The 26,803-nt window shown below is 38.8% G+C and overlaps 1 protein-coding gene across 7 annotated transcripts in view; it reads right to left on the bottom strand.

Moving 5' to 3' along the window:
- SANBR (SANT and BTB domain regulator of CSR) overlaps positions 1-17,001 on the bottom strand; it is a 53,788-nt gene extending 36,787 nt beyond the window's left edge. For 3 of the 7 annotated variants that reach the window (XR_009357234.1, XM_059187759.1, XM_059187762.1), the window contains exons 1-5: positions 16,887-16,997; positions 12,848-13,006; positions 5,613-5,799; positions 4,726-4,819; positions 2,564-2,802 (exon numbers count right to left, since the gene is read on the bottom strand). Coding sequence is in view for 6 of the 7 variants with exons in the window: in XM_059187759.1 (XP_059043742.1) it covers positions 2,564-2,802; positions 4,726-4,819; positions 5,613-5,799; positions 12,848-12,997 (670 nt within the window). In the remaining variant the exon portion in view is untranslated. Of the gene's footprint in view, positions 1-2,563; positions 2,803-4,725; positions 4,820-4,896; positions 4,978-5,612; positions 5,800-12,847; positions 13,007-16,459; positions 16,635-16,886 lie in introns of those variants that run through there. The other 4 variants (XM_059187761.1, XM_059187760.1, XM_059187763.1 and 1 more) reach the window with 4 other exon arrangements.
- Between the last annotated feature and the right edge of the window lie 9,802 nt (positions 17,002-26,803).

The raw sequence follows: 26,803 nt of genomic DNA, 5'->3' as shown, positions 1-26,803 counted from the left end.
ACAGAGAGAGAGAGAGATTCTCAGGAGGACTCCTCTCTGAGGGCTGAGCCCAACGTGGAACTCAATCTCACAGCCCTGATACTCTCTGAGCTGAAATCAGGAGTCAGATGCTTAACCAATTGAGCCACCCAGGTGCCCCTAAAGATTGCTTCTATAAAAGTTTATGTTTGTAGCCACTGATTACAGAGTGACTGGTTGCGCTCCACTTCTTTTAACTTTACTAAATGCATTAATATGCTAGATCAAACAATATTTTTTTCTCCCTACATAATTTGATTTTTTTTTTATTTCACATATACTAATCATATATGGGTGATTTGGAATCTCTGGACTCTGGCTGAAAATTTTTATTTGGAAATCTTGTAATTTTTATTTAAGAGCCACTAGAAACTTTTTTCCATTAATTTGGTCATTAAAATGTAATAAATTAGAAATTTCTTCAGAAAACTTTTATATTGTCACTGTAGATTTATTTACTAACAAGATTAAAAAAATATTTTAGTACTACTATAAATAGTATACTCTACACATGGAAAGACTTTATTAAACCACATGTGTGATTTCCTATACAAGTCCATACCCAACTAAAGATTACTTAGTAATTATTCTTCTTTTCATCTAGAATACCAGTTCTCAAACTTTTTTTTTTTTTTTTTTAGATTTTATTTATTTATTTGACAGAGATCACAAGTAGGCAGAGAGAGAGGAAGGGAAGCAGGTTCCCTGCTGAGCAGAGAGCTTGATGCTGGGCTTGATTCCAGGACCCTGGGAACATTACCTGAGCTGAACGCAGAGGCGTTAACCCACTAAGCCACCCAGGTGCCCCCTGGTTCTCAGACTTTTGATCTTAAGACCCTTTTTTGTTCAGATAGGTTATATCTATCAGTATTGATACTGATAATTTATTTATCATAATGTATTTATATATTTATTTATAATTTATTTGTCATAATGATAATTTATCATAAATTAAAACAGGGAAATTTTAATCCTTTTAAAAGAATAGTAGACTCAATACACAGTAACATATTTTATGAAAAATAACCACATTTTCCAAAATATAAATTAGCCAGAAGAGTAACACTGACATTTTTTGCAAATTTCTTCAATGCTTGACTTAAATAGAAGGCAGCTGGATTCTGTTTGTTTCTACACTCAGTCTGTGGGTAGTCTTCTCTGCTGTTACATCAAAACTCAACAACTGGTGGGCGCCTGGGTGGCTCAGTGGGTTAAGCCGCTGCCTCCGGCTCAGGCCATGATCTCGGCGTCCTGGGATCGAGTCCCGCATCCGGCTCTCTGCTCAGCAGGGAGCCTGCTTGCCTCTCTCTCTCTCTCTCTGCCTGCCTCTCTGTCTACTTGTAATCTCTCTCTCTGTCAAATAAATAAAAATAAAATCTTTAAAAAAAAAAAAACTCAAAAGTTTTAAAGGTTAGTTGCAATGGAATCTGAAGTCATAATCCATGAACGCTTCCTGTTCCGTTATCTCAAAGTCAAATGACTTATCTTGCACTGTGAGTGGATCTTTAACCCAGGTATGATTTTAACAACACACATTGGTTATTTGGAAAATGTTGGTTCACTGAGTTATGTGGACCTTCCAAATGTTGAAACATTTCATTGTACCATATATATTTTAAAAATCACATTTGTTAGAATTAACACCAGTCTCATCAGAAAAGTCTATAAATATGGAGAGACTGTCAAGCACATGGAAGCAGATACAAGTTTTCCACACTCCAATTCTCACTTGAAACCCTGAATTTTATTGACAATGGATACTGTCAGTGGTTTCCCTTTCGTTGATCAACTCCCTCAATTCATCTTCAAGAAAATATCTGCCAAATGCCTGTCTGAATAACCATAATTTGCTTATCATTCTTTCGAGGAAAATGGTTTTCTCTTTTTAAAAAGCCACTAGTTTAGCTTGCAACTCAAACAACTGCACAAGTGCTTTTCCTCCAGACGACCATCACACTTCAATGTAAAGCATGAGTGCACCTCCTGTGTCATCACAGAGAACATGAAAAAGATGCATACTCAAGGGTCAAGAGTTAATAAAATTAATAATTTTCACTGTTTTATCAAGGATATTCTTAAAGTAAGAATGAATTTTTTCTTTCATTTTTTTCCTTTTTAACTATGAGCACGTGGTATTGAGGAACAGTGACTACTAGCACAGTTTGGTATCCCTGCCCAGATATGTGCTAAAGCTCCCAGAGTTTTCTCCATTACTTCCGTAGTACCATTTGAACAAAGGTCAACACAGAGAAAAAGTAACAGTTTAGTATTATAATGCAAATCGTCTTGACCTTGTGAATCCTCTAAAAAAATCTCTAGGGTACCAGAGGTCCACGTACCATACAGTGAAAACCGCTGATCTAGAGACCTGTCCACTTGCCATACATTCACTATAATCTAAAAAAAAGGATGAGGTATTGGTTTCTTAAAAGGTGATTACTAATCTGAGCATAAATACTAATGTCCACATTGCATGTTTGGCCTGAAGCAACTACCAGGTGACACATAAATTTCACCACAAAATAAGCAATAGATTGTCTTTTACCTAAAGTGGGCATCTCACAATCTTTATTCTCCTTAGTGTTCCTTTTAACATACTTTATCAACCAGTTGAAAATGTGAACGTCACAATGAACTGAAATGTCCACCTCTTCCCAGCGCTGCGCATCCATAGATAAATATTCAGCAAAGTACTTCATTTCTGATATCAAAAGATCTCGTGGGCAAATAAAATCTTCTTTCAAGTTTTTTGCTTCATCACATACATGGATCACCATGTTTGGCCTTCATAAAAAATGTTACACAGAAATGAAATTATTAGAGTTCTAGAAGAGGCGCTAAGAACACTGACATTTATTGGAAGTACGAGAATAAGACGTTTTTGGAAGTTTTGACCATAAATCAATTATATAGGGCTTGAGTTTCAGAAGTTTTCATTAAGTATCTTGCTAATCTGATCTGTATCTTAGGTTTTTGACTCATTTTAGTTAAGCTGGTGACCTTAAGATTATTAAGCCTAATAACTTAAGAGCTTAGAAAAACAAAAATATTTTACTATAGGACTCTAGTTTACGTGGTTTAAAGTTTATTTTTCAAGTTATATGTAAATAAAATTTAAAAAAATAAAACCAATTCACAAAGAAAAATTAAATAATACCTTCTAATTCTTATGAAGAACATAAAATGGCACTTTTACATGGTTATGGGTATGATGAGTAGAGACTAAATACTAAAATTTTCTTACTATCAATAAATAGGAAAAACAGGTAAAATCTTTCATTAAAAAATAAAAAAACTAGCAATGGCTACTTAGTTATTTTTAACAGTAAGAAACTTTGTTTCTAGACATTCATCAAATATAAATTAGTAAATGTAGTTAAAAGGATTCTTAAGACTACAATGTGTTTATTAACATATTTAAAAATAATTTAAGAGTAAGTTTAGATATTGCATCAGACCTGCTGCTTCAAAAATTATATATTCCTTGAATTTACTTTCCTTTGAAAATTATATCACCTCAAAAAAGCAGTATCAGTGTGATGCACAACTACCTTCACAGCATTACAAAAGAGAATAAGTAGAAAGAGATACACTATCCTACAATATGAATTTAATGTGTTCAATTACCTTTCTAATACAAAAAAATAACATTTGAAACAAAACTGGGCTATCAGAACAAGGATTATTAACCAACATTCTTGTTAAGGTCAAAGGAATTTAAGTAAGTTTGCAAATTGTTCTTCCAAAGAAATTACAGTCAAAATATAAACAGGTAATGGGTGCTATAATGAAGCATAATGTTTCTGTGGCTTTTGGGTCTGCAGTATGAAATACTAGATAATTCCAGTAAAAAAATTATCTGATAAATTTTTGTGCTACACAAACGAAACTAGCGGTTAAAAATCTACGCGAATAAATTAAAAATCACTGAACTATACACTTCAGAAGGGTAAATTTTTCTTATCGTGGTAAAATACACATAGCATAAAATCTATCATATTAGCCCTTTTAAGTGTACAGTTCAATGGCATTAAGAACATTCACAGTGTTGTACAATCATCACCATCATCCATCTCTAGAACTTTTTCAAAAGGGTAAATCTTATGGCATATGAATTATATATGAAAAAAACTGTTACAATACAGATATAGATATGAAAATATTCTGTATCTTTGTGTGATGGTTACATGGTGTACACATTTGTTAAAATTCATCAATGTGAATACTTAAAATATGTCTAATTTATTATATGTAAAATATACCAATCAAAACTTGCAATATACTAAAAGGTGTATTCTAATTTTTAAATGTTTCTATAATGAGAATTATATTCCAATGGCTCTAAAATATAGATCTAGTTTTAAAAAATTGGAAACTAATGGAAGATATTCTTCTTTGGGTTTTAAAATTTGGTTAAAGTTTTGTATTAGTAGAGGGTATTCCTAATATTTACAAATATGAAAATGAATTTTTATAAAGGAAAACTGTAGTCCCATTTAATTATAACATGAATAAGCCACATTTAGCCATCAAGCAATTGTTATAGTTCAATGCATGAACTACCCTTTACTCCAACAATTTGAACAATTGTGTAATATAAAATTCCGAAATTATGGTAACTGATGTATACAATCACCAATCATATATTTTATAACTTAAAGTTGATATTCATATTAAATCTTATCTAGCAAAGAACCAGCCTCCTACCCTTCAGATTCTTCAGTCTTTTCTCCACCATTACGAGTAGTACAATTTTCACTTTCTGAAGAACAATTCCTTGTGGAAGCTATACTATGTCTTCCTTAAATACAGAAACAAACACATACAAAAACAAAGGGGGAGGTTAGCGTTTCTAGCTGAGAACGGGTTTTTACTTACTGAATGGTTATACGTAAATGCATGGTTTCCAAGGCTAGTTAAAGTTGGTACTCTGTTAGGTGGCATTATCCCTTAATATTTCTGAAGGTATATGGAAGAAACAGTAGAAAAAAAGGATCACACATTGCTAACATTACACTGAAGATTTAAAAAATGATGTGGTGTGAATGGACAGGGGTCAAGTGTTCAAAAGCTAACAACAGAGTTCTCTCTTTCTGAAGCGACTTTTCATATCAGTATTCTGACTGCTGCTGCCGAGATTTAAATCACTCAGTACACTCAGGGTTTCTAAAATCAGCTATTACTTCCAACTGCAGAAAACATCTTTTCTATCCTGCCAGTGTCATTTGAAGCTAATGTTGACTATGTAAAAGGTAGATAATATGAGGAACAAGCCACATTTTCTTAGTAAAAAAAAAATTAAGTAGAAAGTGTAGGTCAAATCTCTTTAAATTTATGACATAATTTAACAGACTGGAGTAGTAAATTTTGATATAATAAAAAGTTTTTTTGGTGATAGTGTTTGACCTGCATATTAACATTAAAACATTTTTCAGATAGCAAAGACACATTTCTAAAAATCAGGAAGATAAAAATCCTAATAAATTTCCTGGCAATGTTTATATTAGCCTATAAAAAAAAATAAAGTTGATTGAAATGCATATTTTGCAAAATTATCATAAGGACAAGTACTGCATTTTGTTTTCAAACCTTACCAGTTTTGGAAATTGTATCTTGACCAACCAGAGTCTCCTGAAATTCTCCCTGCATGTCAAGAAGGGAGGATTTGATATACGTGGCTAAAGTTTCCACAGGACTTTCTCCAGCAGCCATTAGGGGACTATACTGGTTGTCAACAGGTGAACTTCCACTGCTCTTCAGTTCATCAAACCTTTTTGCACACTGTAATGACATAAAAGGAAGGAAATGCAGGTCTGTGTTCTTTTCTTTTCTTTAAAAGATTTGTTTATTTATTTATTTATTTGACAGAGAGAGGGAGAGAGAGAGATCACAAGTAGGCAAAGAGGCAGGCAGAGAGAGAGGGGGAAACAGGCTCCCCACTGAGCAGAGAGTCCAATACAGGCCTCAATCCCAGGACCTTGAGATCATGACTGGAGCTGAAGGCAGAGGCTTAACCCACTGAGCCACCCAGGCACCTGGAAATGCAGGTCTTTCTTAATTAAAAAATAAGATTAATTTCTTGCCTTCTGTTTGGTGGCATTTTTCTATAATCATTTTCTACAAGTGGATTCCAATCTGCTGGGTAATACTAGAAAATTGTACAAAAGCTTCTTTTTTTCTTTTTTAAAAATTTTTGAGAGGACGGGTGCCTGGGTGGCTCAGAGGGTTAAGCCTCTGCCTTCAGCTCAGGTCATGATCTCAGAGTCCTGGGATCGAGTCCCACATCGGGCTCTCTGCTCAGCAGGGAGCCTGCTTCCTCCTCTCTCTCTCTCTCTGCCTGCCTCTCTACCTGCTTGTGATCTCTGTCTGTCAAATAAATAAATAAAATCTTAAAAAAAAAATTTTTTTTTTTTGAGAGGAAGAGAGCATATGCTCATGTGTGTAAGCAGAGAATGTGGTAGTGGTGGGGGGGTGGGGAGATGAGGAGCAAAGGGAGCGGGGGAGAGAGAATCTTAAGCAGGCCTGCGAAGCCAGATCTCATGACCCTGAGATGGTCATCTAAGCAAAAACCAAGAGTTAGATGCTTAACCAATTCTGATACCCTGGAGCCCACAGAACTTTTAAAAATACACTTAAACCCAATGGAATAATATATTTATCCTGTTATAGGAAAATGAAAAACACCTTTTTTTAAAATAAGATTTTATTTATTTATTTGACAGAGAGACAGAGAGGCAGGCAGAGAGAGAGTGGGGGAAGCAGGCTCCCTGCCAAGCAGAGAGCTGACGTGGGGCTCAATCCCAGGACCCCGAGATCATGACCTGAGCTGAAGGCAGAGGCTTAAGCCACTGAACCACCCAGGCGCCCCATACCTTTATCAGTCATATTTCCCTGTGGTCTGCATTTATGATGAGTTGACAAAGACAAAAAATATAAATGGGTTTATTGAATCCATTTTTCCTTCAAAATGAATTTATTTTTTGTAACACAAAGAAAGTAAAGTGATAGGTAGGCTTTTAAAACAGGTTTCTTTGATATCTATCTAAATGTAGATAGATAGATAGAAAGATATCAAAGATTATAAAATATATGTAGATATATATTTTAAAGATTTTATTTATTTGTCAGAGAGAGAGAGAGAGCAAGTGAGCACAAGCAGGCAGAGTGGCAGGCAAAGGCAGAGAGAAGGGCAGGCTCTGTGCTGAGCAAGGAGACCAATGTGGGACTTGATCCCAGGATCCTGGGATCATGACCTGAGCTGACGGCAGTGGCTTAACTGAATGAGCTACCCAGGCATCCCTTCTTTGATATATTTTAGGTAAAGTGTATAACTATATTGGAAAATGAATGTAGATTTATTCAACAAGGTTTACAGCATTTCTAATATTTAAAAAACAAGAAAATTATGAATTTTGAAATGAATACATGATTGCTTAAACAAGGAAGCAACTGAACTATAAATAATTTAAATTATATTGTTAAAAGTTCTTTGTGTTTGGGATACCCGGTGGCTCAGTCAGTTAAGCTTCTGTCTTCACCTCAGATCATGACCAGGTCCTGCACCAGGTTCCTCACTAAGCGGAGAGCCTGCTTCTTCCTCTGCCTGCTGTTCCCCCTGTTGTGCTCTCTCTCTCTCTCTGACAAATAAATAAATCAATAAAATCTTTTAAAAAATGTTCTTTGTGTTTAAGCAAAAATTACATGATATGTAGATGTAAAAGAATGAGGCTGGATCTTTTACCTAAAGTGCATACAAAAATTAGCTCAAAATAGATCGAAGACTAAATATTAGAGCTAACACTATAAAACTCTTAGGAGAAAATAATCTTGGATTGGGTGACAGTTTCTTAGCATGACACTAAAAGCACAAGCAACAAAGAAAAATTAGATACATTATTTCAGCTAACTCTTAATCTGTCTTTTCTCTACTTTCAAAATACCAACACATCATCATCAAAGTGGAAAAAAATTGATAACCCAGGAGATTGAAAGAACATTCAAGAAACTTGAAAAACACACACACAGATACTAAAGCAATATTGAAAATAATTGAACACAGGACTGTCAACAGGATTAGATAAAGAGATCAATAGATCAGAACAGTAAATGTAGAAAAAGATCTGAATTTCAAACCAGTAATAAAAAATGAAATTATTCTCCAAACTATGGAAAGAGGCCAAATGTCCATCAATTGATGAATGGATAAAGAAGATGTGGTATGTATGTGTGTGTGTATGTGTATCTATATATACACACACACATACATACATACACACAATGGAATATTATGAAGCCATAAAAAGAATGACATCTCATCATCTGCAACAATGTGGACGGAGCTAGAGAGTATTGTGCTAAATGAAATAAATAAAAGATAAATAGCATAGGATTTCACTCATATGCAGAATTTAAGAAACAAACCAGATGGGGCCGCCTGGGTGGCTCGGTCATTAAGCATTCAACTCTGGGATTTTGGCTCAGGTCATGATGTCACCGTTACAGCTGCCTACATCATCTAGCTGCCTCTGGCTCCCTGCTCAGTGGGGAGTCTGCTTTTCTCCCTTTTCCTTTCCTTCTCTTCCTAACCCCTCCCTGCTCCTTGCAAGTGCTCCCTCTTTAAAATAAATAAATCTTAACAAAACAAAACAAAACAAAACAGATGAACATATGGGAGGGATCAAAAAAGGAAAGAGAGGGAAACAAAGCATAAGAGACTCTTAAAGATACAGAACAAAATGAGGGTTGATGGGTGGGGACCGGGGATTGAGTTAAATGGGTGATGGGTAATAAGGAGGGCACTTGTTATGATGGGCCCTGAGTGTTGTATGTCAGTGAGGAATCACTGAGTTCTACTCCTGAAACCAATACTACACTGTATGCTAACTAACTAGAATTTGAATAAAAAATTTGAAAAGAAAAAAAAGAATGAAAAATTCAATAAATGTTGAGACAATTAACTAGTCATTTGGAATAATGTTAAAACTAAATCAAAGTGCAGGTGGAGTCAAGATTTAAATGTAGAAAATAAAAGTAGTCAGGAAATGTAGGTAACTACATATTATACATAGCCTTCAGGTAAGAAGGATTTTTTAAAAGGATTAAAAAATGCAGATCTCAAAGTAAAAGATCCACAGATTTTACATTAAACATTTAAAACTTCTAAACATCTGTATATAAGAGACTATCATTAATAACTTAATAGGCTGGGAAAAAACTGGTAAAAGCTAGATCAAGGGTTAATATATAGAAAACATTATTTAAAACTAGTAACAAAACATTGGGGTGCTGGGTAGTTCATTCAGTTAACTGTCAGCCTCTGGCTCAGGTCATGATCCCAGAGTTCACAGATGGAGTCTTGCATTGGGTTTCCTATTCAGCAGGGAGTCTGCCTCTCCCTCTGTGCTTCCTTGCTGCTCATAATCTCTCTCTCTAGCTTTGCTCTCTCAAATCAATAAAATCTTTTTAAAAAACTAGTTACAAAGCAAATTCACAAACAGAAAAAGGCCATGGTACAATAAGATATGAAATGTTCAATCTCTAGGATTTAAAGTAAATTAAAACTGCAACAAAGATAGCACATATTTTGAAAAGACATACACAAATAATATGTGATATAAAAAGTACAGGGATCAAGACTCCGCTATGCTGACTGGAATATAACACTGATGGCCCTTCTAGCTGGCAATATATAACAAAAGCCTTAAAAATGCATTATCCCCTAAGGAAATAAGAATAAGATATTTTAATAGTGGTATTTGTAGTAGCCAAAACTACATACCCAACAAAAGGGACTAATTTAATAAATTATGATATAGCTCAAATGTTGCAGAAGTCTATTAATTGACACATAAATATGTCTACAACACGCTAAGTGAAAAAGCAGTAAAACAGTGAATTTGTTCTAAGTCCATCTTAACAATTCTTTTTTTTTTTTTTTAAAGATTTTATTTATTTATTTGACAGACAGAGATCACAAGTAGGCAGAGAGGCAGGCAGAGAGGAGGAAGCAGGCTCCTCTCTGAGTGGCGAGCCCAATGAGGGGCTCGATCCCAGGACCTTGGGATCATGACCCAAACCGAAGGCAGAGGATTTAACCCACTGAGCCACCCAGGCGCCCCATCTTAACAATTCTTACATGTATAGAAAAGTATCTGGAAGGATATATACAAGGTGTTAACAACTTATGTTAGATAGGATCAGACAGCATTCTGATTTTTCACTTATTTCCTTTGTGTGTGCGTATGTGTGTTCTTTAAGGACATGTTTTGTTTAATAATGAAAAATTATTTAGGGGCGCCTGGGGGGCTCGGTTAGTTAAGCATCTGACTTTGTTTCAGCTCAGGTCAAGATCTCAGGGTGGTGAGATTGAGGCCTGCACTGCAGTGGCTCCACACTCAGCAGGGAGTCTGCTGGAGATTCTTTCCCTCTGCCCTTCCTTTGTGTGCATGCATGTGCGCTCTCTCTCTCTCGCTCAAATAAATAAATAAATAAATCTTTAAAGAATTATTTAAAAATTAACACTATTTAGACATAATCTGATTTACATTTAGTTGTATTTTAGTTAAAAAAAATTCAACAATTGGGTGAATTTGGATACACAGTGAATATTAGATGATAGGACAGAGTTATTGTTAATTTCTTGGGTCAACCATGGTACTGCGATTATGAAATAATGTCCTTATTTAAGGGAGATGTATGCTGTAGTCTATGGGGTGAAGTGTCACTTTAAAATACTGCAGAAAAAAATTTCATAAAGAGATGAAGCAAATAGGGCATCTACATAATGATATAGGGGTGTAGTGCTCTTCCTTCAACTTTTCTATATGTTTGAAGATACTCACAATAAAAAGTCAAAACAGTAGTTGAATTCACAGTTTGCCTCATTTAAAAACCTAACAAGTTTCAAAACTTAACCAAAAGGTTTGAAAAAGGGGCACCTGGGTGACTCAGTCAGACTTGGGCTCAAGTTGTGGTCCCGGGGTCCTGAGATCGAGCCCTGCATTGGGCTCCCTGTTCAGCGGGGAGCTTGCTTCTCCCTCTCCTTCTCCCAGGCTTGTGTTCCCTCTTGCTGTCTCTCTCTCTCTCAAATAAATAAATAAATAAAATCTTAAAAAAAGAAAAGGTATGAAAAAGTATAAATTAGGTAGTGAAAAAAAAAGTTCCTCATCATTTCACAAAGACTTATAACAACTGAGTGCAATTAATTTCTTGTGGGTATTGGTTTTCTCGACTGCAAAAGAAGATGGTGCAGGGCGCCTGCGAGCCTCAGTCAGTCAAGTGTCTGCCTTGGGCTCAGGTCATGAACCTAGGGCCTGGGATGGAGCCCCACTTCGAGTTGTCGGGGGCTCACTGCTCAACAGGGAGTCTGCTTCTCCCTCTCCCTCTGCCCCTCTCCCTCTTTTGCTGCTTTCTCTTGCTTTTGCTCTCTCTCAAATAAATAAAATCTTAAAAAAAAAAAAAAAGATGGTGGAACTTTCTGCCAGTATTTTCTGAGTGTATATGATGGACCAGGGCAATGGTAAATATGCTTTAAATTCACTGGGGAGGGGTGTGTGGGTAGTTCAGTCCTTAAGCATCTGCCTTCCACTCAGGTCATGATCCCAGGGTCCTGGGATGAAATCCACACGGGGCTCCCTGCTCAGCAGGAAGCCTGCTTCTCCCTCTCCCACTCCCCCTGCTTGTGTTCCCTCTCTCACTGTGTCTTTCTCTATGTAAAAACAACAACAACAACAACAAAAAACAACTACTGGGGAAAAATCATTAATGTCATTTCTACTTCTAGAGAACTCTGAGATGATTCACCCACTTTAGAGTTCCTATTAACTGCAAAAATTCTGAGGTGTTTCTCAAAGTAGGTTTTATGGATGGATTACCAGAAATCAAAGAATGTAAGAATTAGATTTTAAGTTTTGATTCTGAGCATAAAATTAATAAAATCACCTAAATCATTGGGATGACAGAGTATTTCAGTTCCTATTTGCTTTTCTGTTTACAATTAAGTTGTACCGAGAAATGTTTTGAATATCTGAGGCTAATTTTTAAAACGAAAGATAGGGAAGGGACTCTGTAGAGGAGAGAGGCACTGGTGTCCGGGGAAGGCACATAACCTCATGGTACAATGTAAGGCTTCATAGTAGGTTAAATAGGGAAAAGTGGAAAAAAAAAAAAATGAAGTCTTTGAAAGGCACATGGCAATACAGGCTGAATGCAAAAAATTATGTGCCACAACTGACCATACAATATTTGCTTAGTAATCAGCAATTTAACTTCTGCAAAACACTACCACTTACCACATTAGGTATCCATTTTTAGTTTGAACTTTGTTGTTTTTAGGTTTCATTTGTGTCCACTATATGTAAATTTGCTTAAAGGTGTATAGGTGTGTTTATAACTAATATTGTTAGTGCACATTTAATTTATATTATAATAAAAATAATTTAAGTCAACACTGGGAATTTTCAAGTTTTTTCCTTTAAAAAGTTCTGTTCCTTATTCAAGTTTGAGAAGCACAGCATTAGGGATTTAATAATATATAATTTGATTTACAAAAGATTTATCTACCCATAATTTTACAGTATCAATTCTGTTACTTAAAATTAGATATTAGTGAATTTTCAGTTATTATACAAACAACTGAATTTAAACATACCAGGTTGCTTAATATGTAATTTATGTAGTTTGTATCTAGTCAAATCATATCATACGCACATTCAGTATTCATGCACATGAATTTATAAGACTCAAAATTTTTTTCCTTTCTTAGAAGACGTTTCTTTAAATTGATCATTTTCTGATTTTTCCAAAAACAATCTAGGGGATGGTTATTTACCTCTTTGGGTGTTAATCCAGGCACAAGCCTTGCCACAGTTTCCCAGTTGATGGTCTGATGGATTCCAATTAATGGATAAAGGATTATGTCCAACACCATTTGGTTGTTATTGTTCAAGAAATTGTTGTTCTCTGAATATCCACGACTCATCTTTTAGAACTAGAAATAAAGACAAACAGGTATATTTACATCTGAAATCCAAGAGTTTTTAGAACATTAAAAATCAGTTACAATTTATTCCTAAGAATTATATGCTACCTGTAAAGGAAAAATAAAACTGACCTAAAATAAATAGAATATACAGCTCAAATCTCTTCAAATATTATAGCATTTGAATATTATGGATTGATGGATGGTTAGACACAAGGATGGACAGATGGATAAATTATCTGATAAAAAAGTATAATAAAATATTAATGGCAGAATATAAGTGGTAGGTATATAGGGGTTCATTATAACATTTTTTTAAACTTTGCTATGTGTTTAAAATTTTTCATAATAAAACATTGAGGGAAAAGTTGAATAATATATATCTTTCAAAAAAAAAATCTCTAAGTGTGTTTGATTTATGCCTCGATTAGCAATTCATGGATGGTAGAGTTTAACTAAAAACAAAAAACAACAAAAATATATCCTGGTTAAAAAGAATTGTAATTTGGGGTGCCTGGGTGGCTCAGTGGGTTAAAGCCTCTGCCTTCAGCTCAGGTCATGGTCCTGGGATCAAGCCCCGCATCGGGCTCTCTGCTCAGCGGGGAGCCTGTTTCCTCCTCTCTCTGTCTGTCTCTCTGCCTACTTGTAATCTCTGTCAAATAAATAAAATCTTTAAAAAAAAAAAAAAAAGAATTGTAATTTCATTCTAGTCCTAAGCAGTATTTGGTTTATTCTTCTGTGAGTGAAGGTCCATGCTACAATGAAGGCTGAGTATATTTAATTTTTACTAATGTAATCAAATGAAACTTAAAAACAAGTTACTCTGACATTATATGATAAGCATAATCATTGTCATGGTACCATGTGATTATTAGTTATAAATGGTGGGACATTCTATTAACAATTACAATCAGTTATTTCTCCATGTTTGAAGCAACTTTTTTTGAAGTGTTTCTTCTTCCTTGTCCTCGGGGGGGAAAAAAACACGACAATTGACCTGATAAGAATTAATCCTTACCCACACCCAAACACTCCCTACCGCTCAAATATAAAAAGCCAAAGCGCAGGCTCAAGCTCAAGCCCAGGCTCGCTCTCTCTCTCTCTCTCTCTCTCTCTCACAATCTCTCTCTCTCTTTCTCTCTCTCCCCCTCTCCCCTGCACAGCGGAGGCTTCTCTTGCTTTGTTAACCTGGCTCTCCACCCACCACATCCTCCTCTAGGTCAATCCAGGAGTCCTGTAATAACATATCCAGCTACCAAGAGTGTCTAGTATGTTCAGACAATGGAATTACCAAGAAAAAAAGCTCTAGAGGTGCCTGAGTGGCTCAGTCATTTGGGTCCAACTCTTGATTTCATCTCCATTCATGATCTCAGTGGAGAGTCTGCCTCTCTCCTTCTCCCTCAGGGCCAATACCTCCCCTCCCCCGTGCATTCTCTCTCTAAAATACATAAATAAGGGGCGCCAGGGTGGCTCAGTGGGTTAAGTATCTGCCTTTGCCTCCTGTCATGACCTTGGGGTCCCGAGATGGAGCCCTGCTTGCAGCTTGCTGCTCAGTGGGGAGTCTGGTTCTCCCTCTCCCTCTACCCCCTTAATCCTGCACAAGATCTCTCTCAAATAAAATCATTTTTAAAAAGGCTCTAGATGGCTTCCCAAATGGATGTAATCCAATAAACATTTAGTGATATGTGACAAGTCAATAAACATTTAGTGATATGTGATAAGCCAATAAATATGGCATGGTCCCCATCCTCAAAGAGTTTATGGTCTAGTGACGGATACTAGCAGTCAAACAGATAAACTTTAATATCATTTACTGAGAGCCAAAGCAGAGGGCCATGGAGGGAGGGACGGAGTAAGATAATATCTGTTACTGAGTACAGTTGGCCCTTGAACAAAACAGGTTTGAACTGTGCAAGTCCAATTATACCCACACTTTTTGTGGTGCAGTACTCTAAATGTATTTGCTCTTCCTTATGATTTTCTTAATAACATTTTCTTCTCTCTAGCTAACTTTTTAAATAAGAATACAGTATAGAATACATATATAAAATATGTGTTAATAGACTGTTTATGTTGCTAATAAGGTTTCTGGTCAAGAGTTGACTTAGTACTTAAGTTTTGGGGGAGTCGAAAGTTATACAAGTATTTTTGACTGTGGGGGATCAGTACCCTCAACCCCTGCACTTTCAAGGGTCAATTTAATAATTTTAGTTTAATAAAATGCAGTTTAATAATTATAAAACACTTCCTTGAGCCCAGTTGAAAACAGATTTTACAGAGCTTTATTGTTCTCCACTTGTATACCCAGCACATCATCACTATTCATACCACACAATTTGAGATGTATGTTAAGACTAGGGTATTTTATTATAATTTGTGGACCTCAGTAGAAAACAGTCTAATACAAAATTCTGGGCAGGGACTTGGGTGCTGTTTTTTTTTTTTTCCCCTTCACTTCCAAAAAGATTCATTTAAAATTTCTAAAATATTTATTGTGCAGGCACCTGGATGGCTCATTTGGTTGGGCATCTGCCTTGACTCAGGTCTTAATACCGGGGTCCTGGGATTGTATCCTCCTGGCTGCTTCTACCTCTCCCTCTGCCTCCTGCCATGCTATCTGGCTCACTCTTCCAAATAAATAAACAAAACCTTTAAAAATGAAAAAATAAATAAACGAGTGAATGAATGAATGAATGAATGAAATATTTATTGTGTACTGCAATATGCTGGCACCTGTTAGCTAATCAAAAACATTGTTCAGATCAAATACTTAAAAACTTGTATGTATATTTCAAATGTGATACTCATTTATAATATACATGGTATTCTTATAAATTCCACTGGAATAGCTGTCACAGTGCACTCTATTCCAAAAAACAAGTATACACTTATCATCAAAAACTGACAGTAAGAAAAAATTGGAAGCTCAAATTACACTACTACTAAATCCACTCCCAATTTCATAAAAAAAGTTTTTTTAGATGTTAACGTTTACAGTGAAACATGTTATTTAGAAGAAATGCAATTTAATGCACTTCGCTTTTGCTAATGCACATGAGATTCCTCATGTCCTCATGAGGAGACCCCCCACCCCATTCCCACAACCTTGTTTTACTTAAATATATTAAAACCAATCTAATTAAATTAATCTAATTAATTAATTAAGACCAAAGAGAAGTCCGCGACTGGCACGTGACTTTGTTTCTTTTTTCAAATATAAAAAGGCTTTTGTAGAGCTTCTTTTGGTGGAGGAAAGGGGAGAAACGAAGGGGCCGGTATGTCAGGTTAAAGGCCCTGGGCATAACAGAGGGTGGGAGATTTTTAAACAGACTCATCCCAAGAGAGAGGACTTGTGCCCAGCCTTCCTGACCACAAACGGGAATCGGGGCAGCTGGCATTCACCGTGAAGGAGAAAATAAAATCACATGAAGCCCAGGACGAAGAGCTCAAAGCCCTGCAAACCTTCGGCGCAGAGGCTCACTTCGAGGCGTGTCCTCACGGTTCCCGAGCCTGTGGTGTCGCCGCCTCCCCCTGTGGGGCAGAAACTCGCCGGGCGCGGAACCGGGGGGAGCGGACAAAGGCTCCGGGCAGCGGGGCGAGGCTGAGGGAAGATGCGGGCAGAGACACGGGGCGCGGCCTGGCGGGCAGACGCCGGGGTTCCCTGAGCTGGTGCGCGGGCGGGGCGGGCGGCGGGGACCCTGGGCTGGCAGGGCCTGCGAAGTGCAGGCTGCGCGCGGGGACGTTCGCGGGCGTTTCGGCTAGCGGGACCCCGGCCGGGACCCGCGGGGAAGGAGGCCGCGGAGGTAAGCCGCTGACTACCAGCGGTCCCGCCCCTTGCCGCACTTCCCGCCCCCCGCCGGCACCCGAGGCCCCTCGACTTCTCGCTCACCTGCCCAGGGCCGCCGTGGCCCTCGCTGCGCCTCCGTCACCTGCAGCGACCGGCGGAGCCAGCGCTCGCGCCAGGGAGCTCCGGCTACCCCGCCCGCCTGCCCCGCCAAGCCCCGCCACTGCGCTCACACTCACGGCCCCTCCCGTGGGCCGGGTAGCGCCCCACTCCGCGCCGCCTCACCAATCACAGGCCAGCGCCACAGCGGCGGAGCCAATGAGCAACGAGCTCCTGCAGGACTGGGGCCCGTGGCCACACAGGCAGCTGAGGCTCGCGGCCGCGGCGCCTTGCCTTTGCCTTCCCCTTCCCCCTCTCCCTTTCACTCTCAGCCCTGTCGCAGTGCAGCGTCCCCACCCTCCCAGCGTCTCGTCTCTTAGCAACCAGATCCTGCCGGCGGGATCTTAAGTGACCAACTCTGAATCCAGAAGAAACGGAAACGCGAGAGAAAAAAAGTCGGATAAAGATTGAATGAAGTAGTTGGCGCTGTAGGTCTCTTTAGTATACCTGTTTAGGTTAGGTAAAATGGGAAAGTTGTATTGTCGGAGGGACACCAAAAGTATCTCGGGGGAGGCATTGTCCTTATCAGGAAGCATCTCCTGAAAAAGGTAAATAGCTCTGGGTTACAAATTCAGTTTTCATTAACATTAATAGCGTGTTGTGGTGAATGCTATTACTGGGAACCCGGCAAGATATATATAAGGTTCAGTTTTGTAGGGTAAGTATTACGTTCCAATTACCTTTATTTCCACTTGCAAAGTATCTGTTCTGAGAACCAAAACTCAATGTTAGACTCAGAAAGGACTGTAAAAGGGGCACCTGGGTGGCTCAGTTAGGCTTCGGACTCTTGGTTTCTGCTCGGTTGTAATCTCAGGGTCTTGAAATCAAGCCCTCCTGGGGCTCCTTCCTCAGCAGAGAGTCTGCTAGAGATTCTCTTTCCCTATCCCTCTGCCCCTTCCCCTTCTCTCTCTCTCTCAAATAAATAAATCTTTTATTTATTGAAAAAGAGAGAGAAAAAAGGACAGGGTTGCTTGAGGCACTCCTCGGTTGAGCATTTGACTCTTAAAATATTTTTTATTTGAGAGAGAGAGAGAATGAGAGACTGAGCATGAGAAGGCAGAGGTCAGAGGGAGAAGCAGACTCCCTGCCAAGCAGGGAGCTGGGTGTGGGACTTGATTCCGGGACTCCAGGATCATGACCTGAGCTGAAAGCAGTTGCTTAACCAGTTGAACCACCCAGGTGCCCTGAGCCTCTGGCTCTTGAATTTGGTCTCAGAGTTGTGGGGTTGAGCCCCCTGGCTGGCTCCCCAGCTAGGTGGGGAGTCTGCTTGAGATTCTCTCCCTCTCCCTTTGCCCCTCTCCACCAGCCCCACTTGCTTGCTTTCCAATAAATAAATATAAAATCTTTTAAAAAAGAGAAAAAGTAAAGCCCTATCCAAACTAATAATTACTATCATGAGATCTGATGATTAAGTGTCTAACGGTGTATCAGGAGTTTTTTGTGATTATATCACCTCTTTCTACAAATCTTTTACTATTTTTTTCCACAGAGACCCTGAAGCTAGGCAAACTCTGTACTTAGGTAAATTCTTAAAGAGAAGCTACTTGCCCTCTACTTTTCTTTCTGCTAGGGTTGAACTTAGTTGTGATGGTGGTGAACCAGTTTAAACCATGAGGATTAGAAGGACTCATGTGATTGTGGAGTGAGAACATAGAAGAAACCTTGGCCCTGAATTACCCTGTAAAGTGAAGCTGCCTAACAGGGCCCTAGATTCCTTGACTACCGCTAGACTGTTACATGAGAAAAAAAAAATGCTTATCTTTTTTTTAGCTACTGTATTTTTTTGTATATTACAGAAGGTTAGGGTAGTCCCTAAAAGGAAAAGCTTGATCCCTGAAAGTGGTGTGCTACAATAACAAAGATCTAAGCTATGCATGGCATCAGCAGCTATAAGCATATTGTAGGCTAGAAGGCTGGTAACTCTTCCTATGTGTATTGGAAAGTGTCACTTGTGTTAACTTGGAAGGCAGATTATCAAGCCTATAGCTCTGAGGAAAGGAGTTTAGATAAAGTCAGAATGTAAGTTTGAGTTGGCTGACAGTGCTTGCCTTTAGCAAGGTTCAATAAAAAGAAGTCAGTTAATGATGCACAGTTTGCAAGCAGAGCTAGAGAATGGAGCTCTACTACCAGACCCCAATTATAACATTTGCTCCTGCTGTTGATCCACATACCATATGCCATCTCTGAGGAATCAGTTCAAGTACTTAATGTTTGAAGCTTTTCCTTACCACTCTTGTTTTTTTTCTAGAGAAATATCCTTTTACAGAATGACAGAGCGAGAGAGAATCCTTGAAAGATGGATTTCTTCAATCTTTTTATTCCAAGGTGGTTTAAGTGACTTGTCCAAGGTCAAATAGCCAGTTCATTAGGGCTCAATGATCTCTGCCCAAGGAAGAATCTTTGGCATTGTACAGATGTTCCTTCCTGAGGCCTTTTATACAGAATGGGTAATTTTATCTAAGATTTCCATCTACTTCCCCCTGCTCACCAAGTCTAACCCTTTTATGGTCATAAGTTCATCTATCCCTCTATTAGTTTTAGTACAGACTAAGTTGCTTTAACACAAAACCTAAATACAGTGGTTTGAACACAAAGTTTATTTTTCTCTCAAATTACAGTAAAGGTGGGTGCTCCAGAGCTGGCATGGCTGCTTTGCCATTACTGACGCATAACTTCTATATCTGAGTCTAAAATGGTGCAGAGGATATGTGGGATAGTAGCAAAAGGCGTCCAATTTGCCATGGGGGGTGGCAAGGAGACAGGTTAAAACAGTAAGAAATAGCAGGATGAGCACATTATTTAGAAATAAGGTAAACAGAGGGGTGCCTGGGTGGCTCAGTCAGTTAAGTGTCTGCCTTTGGCTCAGGTCATGATCTCGAGGTCCTCGGATGGAGCCCCATGTCCAGCTCCCTGCTCAGCAGCTCAGGGAGTCTGCTTCTCTCTCCTTCTTCCCACCGCCCCCCACTTGTGTTCACTCTTTCTCAAATAAATAAGTTTTTTTTTTTAAAGTAGGTAAAAACAGAGAAACAAAAAAAGGGCGATTGCTCCTGGGATCAGGAGTTGGGAGGAACTATCTTATTCCCCCCTCCCTTTTTAAAATTTGATTTTTAAAAACCATGCACTTTTACAGTTTTATAGTTAAAAATATAAATGGATAAAACATATATAGAAAGTAAGGAAAAACAGTAATTTCAAACAAGCTATTTATTCAACTAGTCAAGTACTAAATATAAAAAATTAACCGTAACAATGTGGAATAAAAATTTCAAGTGATACCAACATTGGTGAAGGAAGAGGGGCAGGGGACCAACAGGGACAAGAGTTTGGAGGAGAAAGCAAGGAGGGTGACAGGTGCCAACCGTCTTGTGTTGTTATAAGACTTCAATATTTACAACTTTAAACACTGGTAGAGAAAAATAAACATAACTAGGGGTTAGAAGTAACCACAAGAATAGGAACAGAATGTGTAGCTTTCAAACCTCAAGGAGAGGCAGCGTGCCTTACAGTCCCAGATCTGTCTTTTGTGTCAACAGTTTTTGGAGAGAATGGACCCAGGAACTCCCTTCTGCTAGCCTCCAACCCCCTTCCAAACTTTTTCTCAGTGACAACCTTTGAAGACATCTTCTCGGCCATACTCTGCCTCCGGGACCAATGAACTCACTATTTTGAGTTTAGGTCCTTATTAGCTGTAGATGTGAGCTCCCAGATTCCTCAGAATTACTTCATTGAGGTGGAGGCCGCTGTCCCCTGCATGCTCAGCAGGCCTCAGCAGGCCTCCTGCACCTGCTTCTCTCCGGGTTTCTACCTTAACCTCGACGAAGTGCCTCTGGAGGGCCCAGGCCACCTCCTCTGCGTGCTGGGGGGTAGGGGGAAGCACGAAGGTGCTGAGTCCCTTGAAGATGCGAAATCGGCAAAGAGGCTGTGCGCTTCCCAGGGACATTCAGAATTGGTCCCAAGGGAAGTGTGTAAGACCCTGGATGCCACGGAGGTCGCCCCGGTTCTGGAGAGAAACCAAAGGCCCGCCGGTCTGGATCTGGAACGCCCCAGGTTCTGCGCACACAGGCCCCATCTCTGAGACTTGCTGGAGAACCACAATGAGAAGGCGATCAAGAAGTGCGGCGCCCTAACTCACCTCCACAGGCCAGCTGGACCCCCAAGGCTGGGCTGGTCGAGGATCTCGGGGAGAGGCTCACACTTCAACACGAGGACCCCAGCAGCCTTTGAGGGGCCCCTCTGGCGTCCTGCCCACACAGCTGGTGCCTGAACCTGTCCCTGCGGCCACAAGCCTGTTTTTTAATCACCCTGGAGCCCTTTCCCAAGCCTGGGTCAAGCGGAAACAATAAGGCTTCCTGCAGCAAAAAGCCCCAAAACAAAACAAAACAAAACAAAAAAAACAAACAAAACCTGAAGAAGAAAATTTGACCTATTAAAAACAACAAAAACAACAAACCTGAAAGCATAGTAAATACTAAATGTGTAATAAGGTGGCAGAAATATATTAAATAAAAATTGATGAAACCATGAGAAGCTAGCAAATGGAGATTTTAAATATGTTCCACTTGGAAGTAGAAAAGAGACCAAAAAAATAAGCAAATATAAAGATGAATTTAAAATACAAATTCAGGGGCTGGGACGCCTGGGTGGCTCAGTTGGTTGAGCAGCTGCCTTCAGCTCAGGTCATGATCCCAGCGTCCTGGGATCGAGTCCCACATCGGGCTCCTTGCTCAGCAGGGAGCCTGCTTCTCCCTCTGCCTCTGCCTGCCATTCTGTCTGCCTGTGTTCGCTCTCTCCCCCTCTCTCTCTCTGATAAATAAATAAAATCTTTAAAAAAAAAATAAATAAAATACAAATTCAGGGGCACCTGGCTGGCTTAAGTTGGTGAAGCATGCTACTCTTAATCCCTAAATTTTAGGTTGGGGCCTAGGCTGGGTGTAGAGATTACTTAAAAAATAAAAGTTCAATCTAACACACTATTCAATGTAACATAATTCCCTATTCCATGTTTCCACATGGAATCATTTTTCCAGAATGACAATCGGGTGCTTATTTTTCCTACTTTTGCTCCTAACTGCTTCTCAGGGGAGAGGTGTTAGCTGATTAGTGAGTCTGAAAGATTTATACAGATGTAATTTTCTTTTCTTTTCTTTTTTTAAAGATTTTATTTATTTTTCAGAGGGAGAGCGAGAGCGAGCACAGGCAGATAGAGTGGAAGGCAGAGTCAGAGGGAGAAGCAGACTCCCCGTAGAGCAAGGAGCCCGATGTGGGACTCGATCCCAGGACGCTGGGATCATGACCTGAGCCAAAGGCAGCCGCCCAACCAACTGAGCCACCCAGGCGTCCCCAGATGTAATTTTCTACCCCCTCTGCACTCTCACTAGATCACATACTTACAGTGACGGTGTTTTCCGATATTTTCCTGAACACTTATGAGTTAGGTGGGTTACTTGGAGACTGGATGGATAGTTGAATTCAGGGAAATATTAACAAATTCTGTGCCATGGCCTCCAAAATAGCTGTAACATAAAGTTCATAAACAACAAGTCTTACTTGCCTATTCAAGGTCTTCAATCAGCTGTATATAGTCTCTTCTATATACAGAAGAGACTATATTTGTTGTTTTTGTTGTTGTTGTTTAGTAAGTTCTAGGCCCAACATGGGGCTTTTGAACTCATGATCCCAATTATCAAGAGTCACATGCTCTACTACTAAGGCAGCCAGCCACCCCCAGTCTCTTATTCTTAAAAATAAGCAGACAACCAAAGTTCAGCAGAAACCCTGAGGAAAATATTTATAATGAAAGATAAAGATACACAACAGGGGGAAAAAAGGACTATGTAGGAAAATGCAAACCTCAAAACAAAGAGAAGCATCAGTTCAGACTTGTGCAGAATGACTCAAGAGAACTACAGAGTGATGCTTTCTTTATAGCATATTTTTAATCTGATCGAACCTGGGTGAACCTGACCTAGATTATTAGCTGTACTTGGTTAGCTAAACCACGTGCTGAAGAACTCCTCGCTATTTTCCTTCAAGCCCTGTTCCCTGATCATTTGAGAATACACAAATGTTCTGCTTTGATCTACTCCTGAGAGCTTAAGTAAAAGCAGGGGAAAAGAAAAAAAAGGCAGGAACTCAAAAGCAGAAATGCCTAAGCAGCCCACTCCCCTAGACTGTGTTACAGGCAGATACTCAGTACTAATAGCTGACACTTTCCACAAACTAACTATGGATAACCCTAAGTTTCCCAAGATTTGCTCAGGACCTTGCCCAGTGACTTCTACAGAAAAGGTCCTTGTAAATTCTCAAACTGGAGCTTGTGATCCAATGTCTCTTTTCAGCTTATCTTCTCCTGGGACACCTCATCAAACAGTAGCAATACTGCCTTCTATATAGAACTCATTATTGCAACCTAGTACCTCACTTTTATATTAATCATCTTTCACACTCCTTTATAGGTATATTTTTGATAAAACAAATTATTTCATACAAAAGAATCCTCCCAGTATGAAGCAGGAATACAATAGTTTGATATCAAAAAATTAATGTTCATCATACTATTACTAAAGGTGAAAAATCAAGACAATCTAAACAAATGTAGACTTCAATTAGCATTAAAAGGGAGCTTTCTTTAAAAAAGGACTTTATTTGAGAGAGAGAGAGCACAGAGGGAGAGGGAGAAGTAGGCTCCCCAATGAGCAGAGAGCCCAGTGTGGGGCTCCATCCCAGGGCCCTGAGATCATGACCTGAGCTAAAGGCAGACCCTTAACCAACTGAGCCACCCAGGCACCCCAAAAGGAACTTTTTTTGATAAAATACTAACTAGCATAAAACTCACTGCAAACACATATTTAATATAGCAACTTTAGACTCTGAGGTAGAAAAAAATAAAAATGCCTGCTACCACAATCACTGTCAAATACAGACTGGTAAACTGGCCAAAACAAAGAGAATGAGAAGTATAAGAATTGAAAAGGAAGAGAAAAAACTGTCATTATTTGCATTTACATAGACAACCCAAGAGAATTGATATTAGCAATAAGCCTTCATCAAAACTACAAATACAAGATTAACACACCAAGTTCAATATATTTCTCTATACCAGAAATAAGAGGACACCATTTTCAAGAGCAAGACAATTTATAAAGTCCCTAGGAATTAGCCAACACAACAGAGACAGACAAAATATCAACAAACACACATACACATATCCTAAATAAATGGAGAGTGAAATTGTTTATAAATGGGATGATTTGACCTTATGTCAGTTCTAAGTTAACCTATAAATTAATGTAATTCCAATAAAAATCTCTGCATTTTTTTTTTTTTTAAATAGGTTTTTGAGAGAGAGGGTGAGAGGGCACGAGAAGGGCTAGGGTCAGAGGGAGAAGCAGACCCCCTGCTAAGCAGGGAGCCTGGTGTGGGACTCCGTCCCCAGACTCTGGGGTCTTGACCTGAGCAGAACGCAGTGGCTTAACCAACTGAGCCACCCAGGTGCCCTCTCAGCAGCTTCCTTAAAAAAGGAAATTTGATGGGGCGCCTGGGTGGCTCAGTGGGTTAAAGCCTCTGCCTTCGGCTCGGGTCTTGATCTCAGGGTCCTGGGATTGAGCCCCGCGTCGGGCTCTCTGCTCAGCAGGGAGCCTGCTTCCTTCTCTCTCTCTGCCTGCCTCTCTGCCTACTTGTGATCTCTCTCTCTGTCAAATAAATAAATAAAATCTTTTTTTTTTTTTTTTTTTTTTAGATTTTATTTATTTTGACAGACAGAAATCACAGGGAGGCAGAGAGAGAGGAAAGGAAGCAGGCTCCCCGCTGAGCGGAGAGCCGGACGCGGGGCTCGATCCCCGGACCCCGGGATCATGACCTGAGCGGAAGGCAGAGGCTTTAACCCACTGAGCCACCCAGGCACCCCAAATAAATAAAATCTTAAAAAAAAAAAAAAAGGAAATTTGATAAACTGATATTATAACCTAAATAGAAGAATAAAAATCCACAAATAGCTAAGGTAAATTTCACAAAGTAGGACAAAATAGATTCACTTATCAGACATTAGGGCATATTACAAAGTAACATTAGGACTGTGGTACTGGGAAAGTAATTGATACATGTATCAATAAAACAGAGAGGCTCTAAATTTCATGTTTATGGGAACTTGGTATGTAATGAAATGGGGAAAACATTATTGGGGAGATGGTTAGAAAAATGGACAACAATCCTACTCTACACACTCAGTAGCTATTCACACTTACAGTACCCAAAAGGATTTAACTTGGTACCAAGGTGGCTTAGCTTGGAAGGATATACCACAGTAAACACACCACGTAGAGGGAAGCATTCTCCTTAGGTAAGCCTTATGTGCCATAGGAACCACTATCTTGTAAAAATCTCTGACAGTAGGTTCCAAGTCTGCAATGAGGAATGAGGTCAGTTACCAGTCCTACCTTACTCAGCGAAGTCTAAAAGCCTGTACTTTTTCTTTACACAAAACAAACAGGTTGTGAATAAATAGCTAGAGATATTTATCTCAACTCAATAAATTTCCAAGGAAATTGTGCTAAGGAGAAGGTAGAACCACGACCATTTTTTCATACATGGAATGGGTTTCGTTAACCCTTTTCCTTTAATGACTAGCTGGAAAAAAAGTTGGATTCCTATTACATACTGTACCCAAAAATAAATTCCAAATTAAATTAAAGACCTAAATGTAAATGGTGAAGCTATAAAACTGACACAACAACAACACTTAAAAGCACAACTGGGAAAAGATTTCTATTCCATGAAGGTCACCAAAAACAAGAATGAACAAATGACAAGACAAGTTATTTACAATGTCTGAACCTGACAAGAGTCTAAAATGTATAAAAAATTTCTTTTACCACACAGTCAGTGGAAAAGATAAAAACCTAATAGAAAAAGGGGCAAATTAGAAGTATTTTTCATAGACTGGAAAACTAGAATGACTAAAAGCATATGCGTACCCTCATTAGTAATCAGACAATGCAGATGGGACAAAACACAGCTTCATACATACCAGATTAACAAAAATCAGAAAATGTCAGGTGCTCCTGAAGGGGTAGACAAAATGAAACCCCCCGTGTCTTGCTGGTTCAAGTATAAAGTGGTACAACCTTTCCTGAGAAGAATTCAGCCTTACCTGAAATTAAATATGTACATATCCTAAACACAAGCCATTCCACTCTAGGACATATATCCCATAGAAACTACAGGGAAGATTCATAGGAAGACACGTACAAGTCTGTAGAAGGTGGAACAGCTGGGAACAACTTAAGAATCTATGACTAGAGGAAAAGATTGTATGTGAATGCAGGAGAACATGCACCAGTCAGGAGCACGTTATATAAGATAACATAAATAGTCTTAAAACCTAATATTTTATGAAAGTTAGGAGCAAAATGAGATTTATACCACAGTATCATTTATATAGAAAACATAAACATATATAGTTTCTCCAAGGAAATATATCCAGAATTTGGAAAATGGCTTGGAAGTATAAACATTTAGTAGGGAATAAAGAGTATGGATTTGCAGGCAGGAGAGGAATAAAAACTAGTAAGGTGAACTACAACAGAACAAAAATGTAGCCTTTCCATATCAAGGATATGGGTGTCATAAATAAAGAGTATGACCAATGACTGACTCAATTCTGAACACCTGAGATCCTTACAAACCAAAACACTTACTTTACACGAGCAGAAACACTGCTAATAATGTTTAAACATTATTTCTTTAAATGTGAAGAACTATTCATGGGGCATATGGTTAAGTATTCCAAAGGATTCATGCATTTGCTGAGTTATGCACTGAAGAAACAGTTCATTCTCCCAAATAAGATAAGCCAAATAAAAAAC

This window comes from Mustela lutreola, chromosome 9 (assembly GCF_030435805.1).
Source record: "Mustela lutreola isolate mMusLut2 chromosome 9, mMusLut2.pri, whole genome shotgun sequence".
NCBI lineage: Eukaryota > Metazoa > Chordata > Mammalia > Carnivora > Mustelidae > Mustela > Mustela lutreola.
The sequence above is the reverse complement of the archived record's forward strand: the minus strand, read 5'-3'. Positions and strand labels throughout refer to the sequence as shown.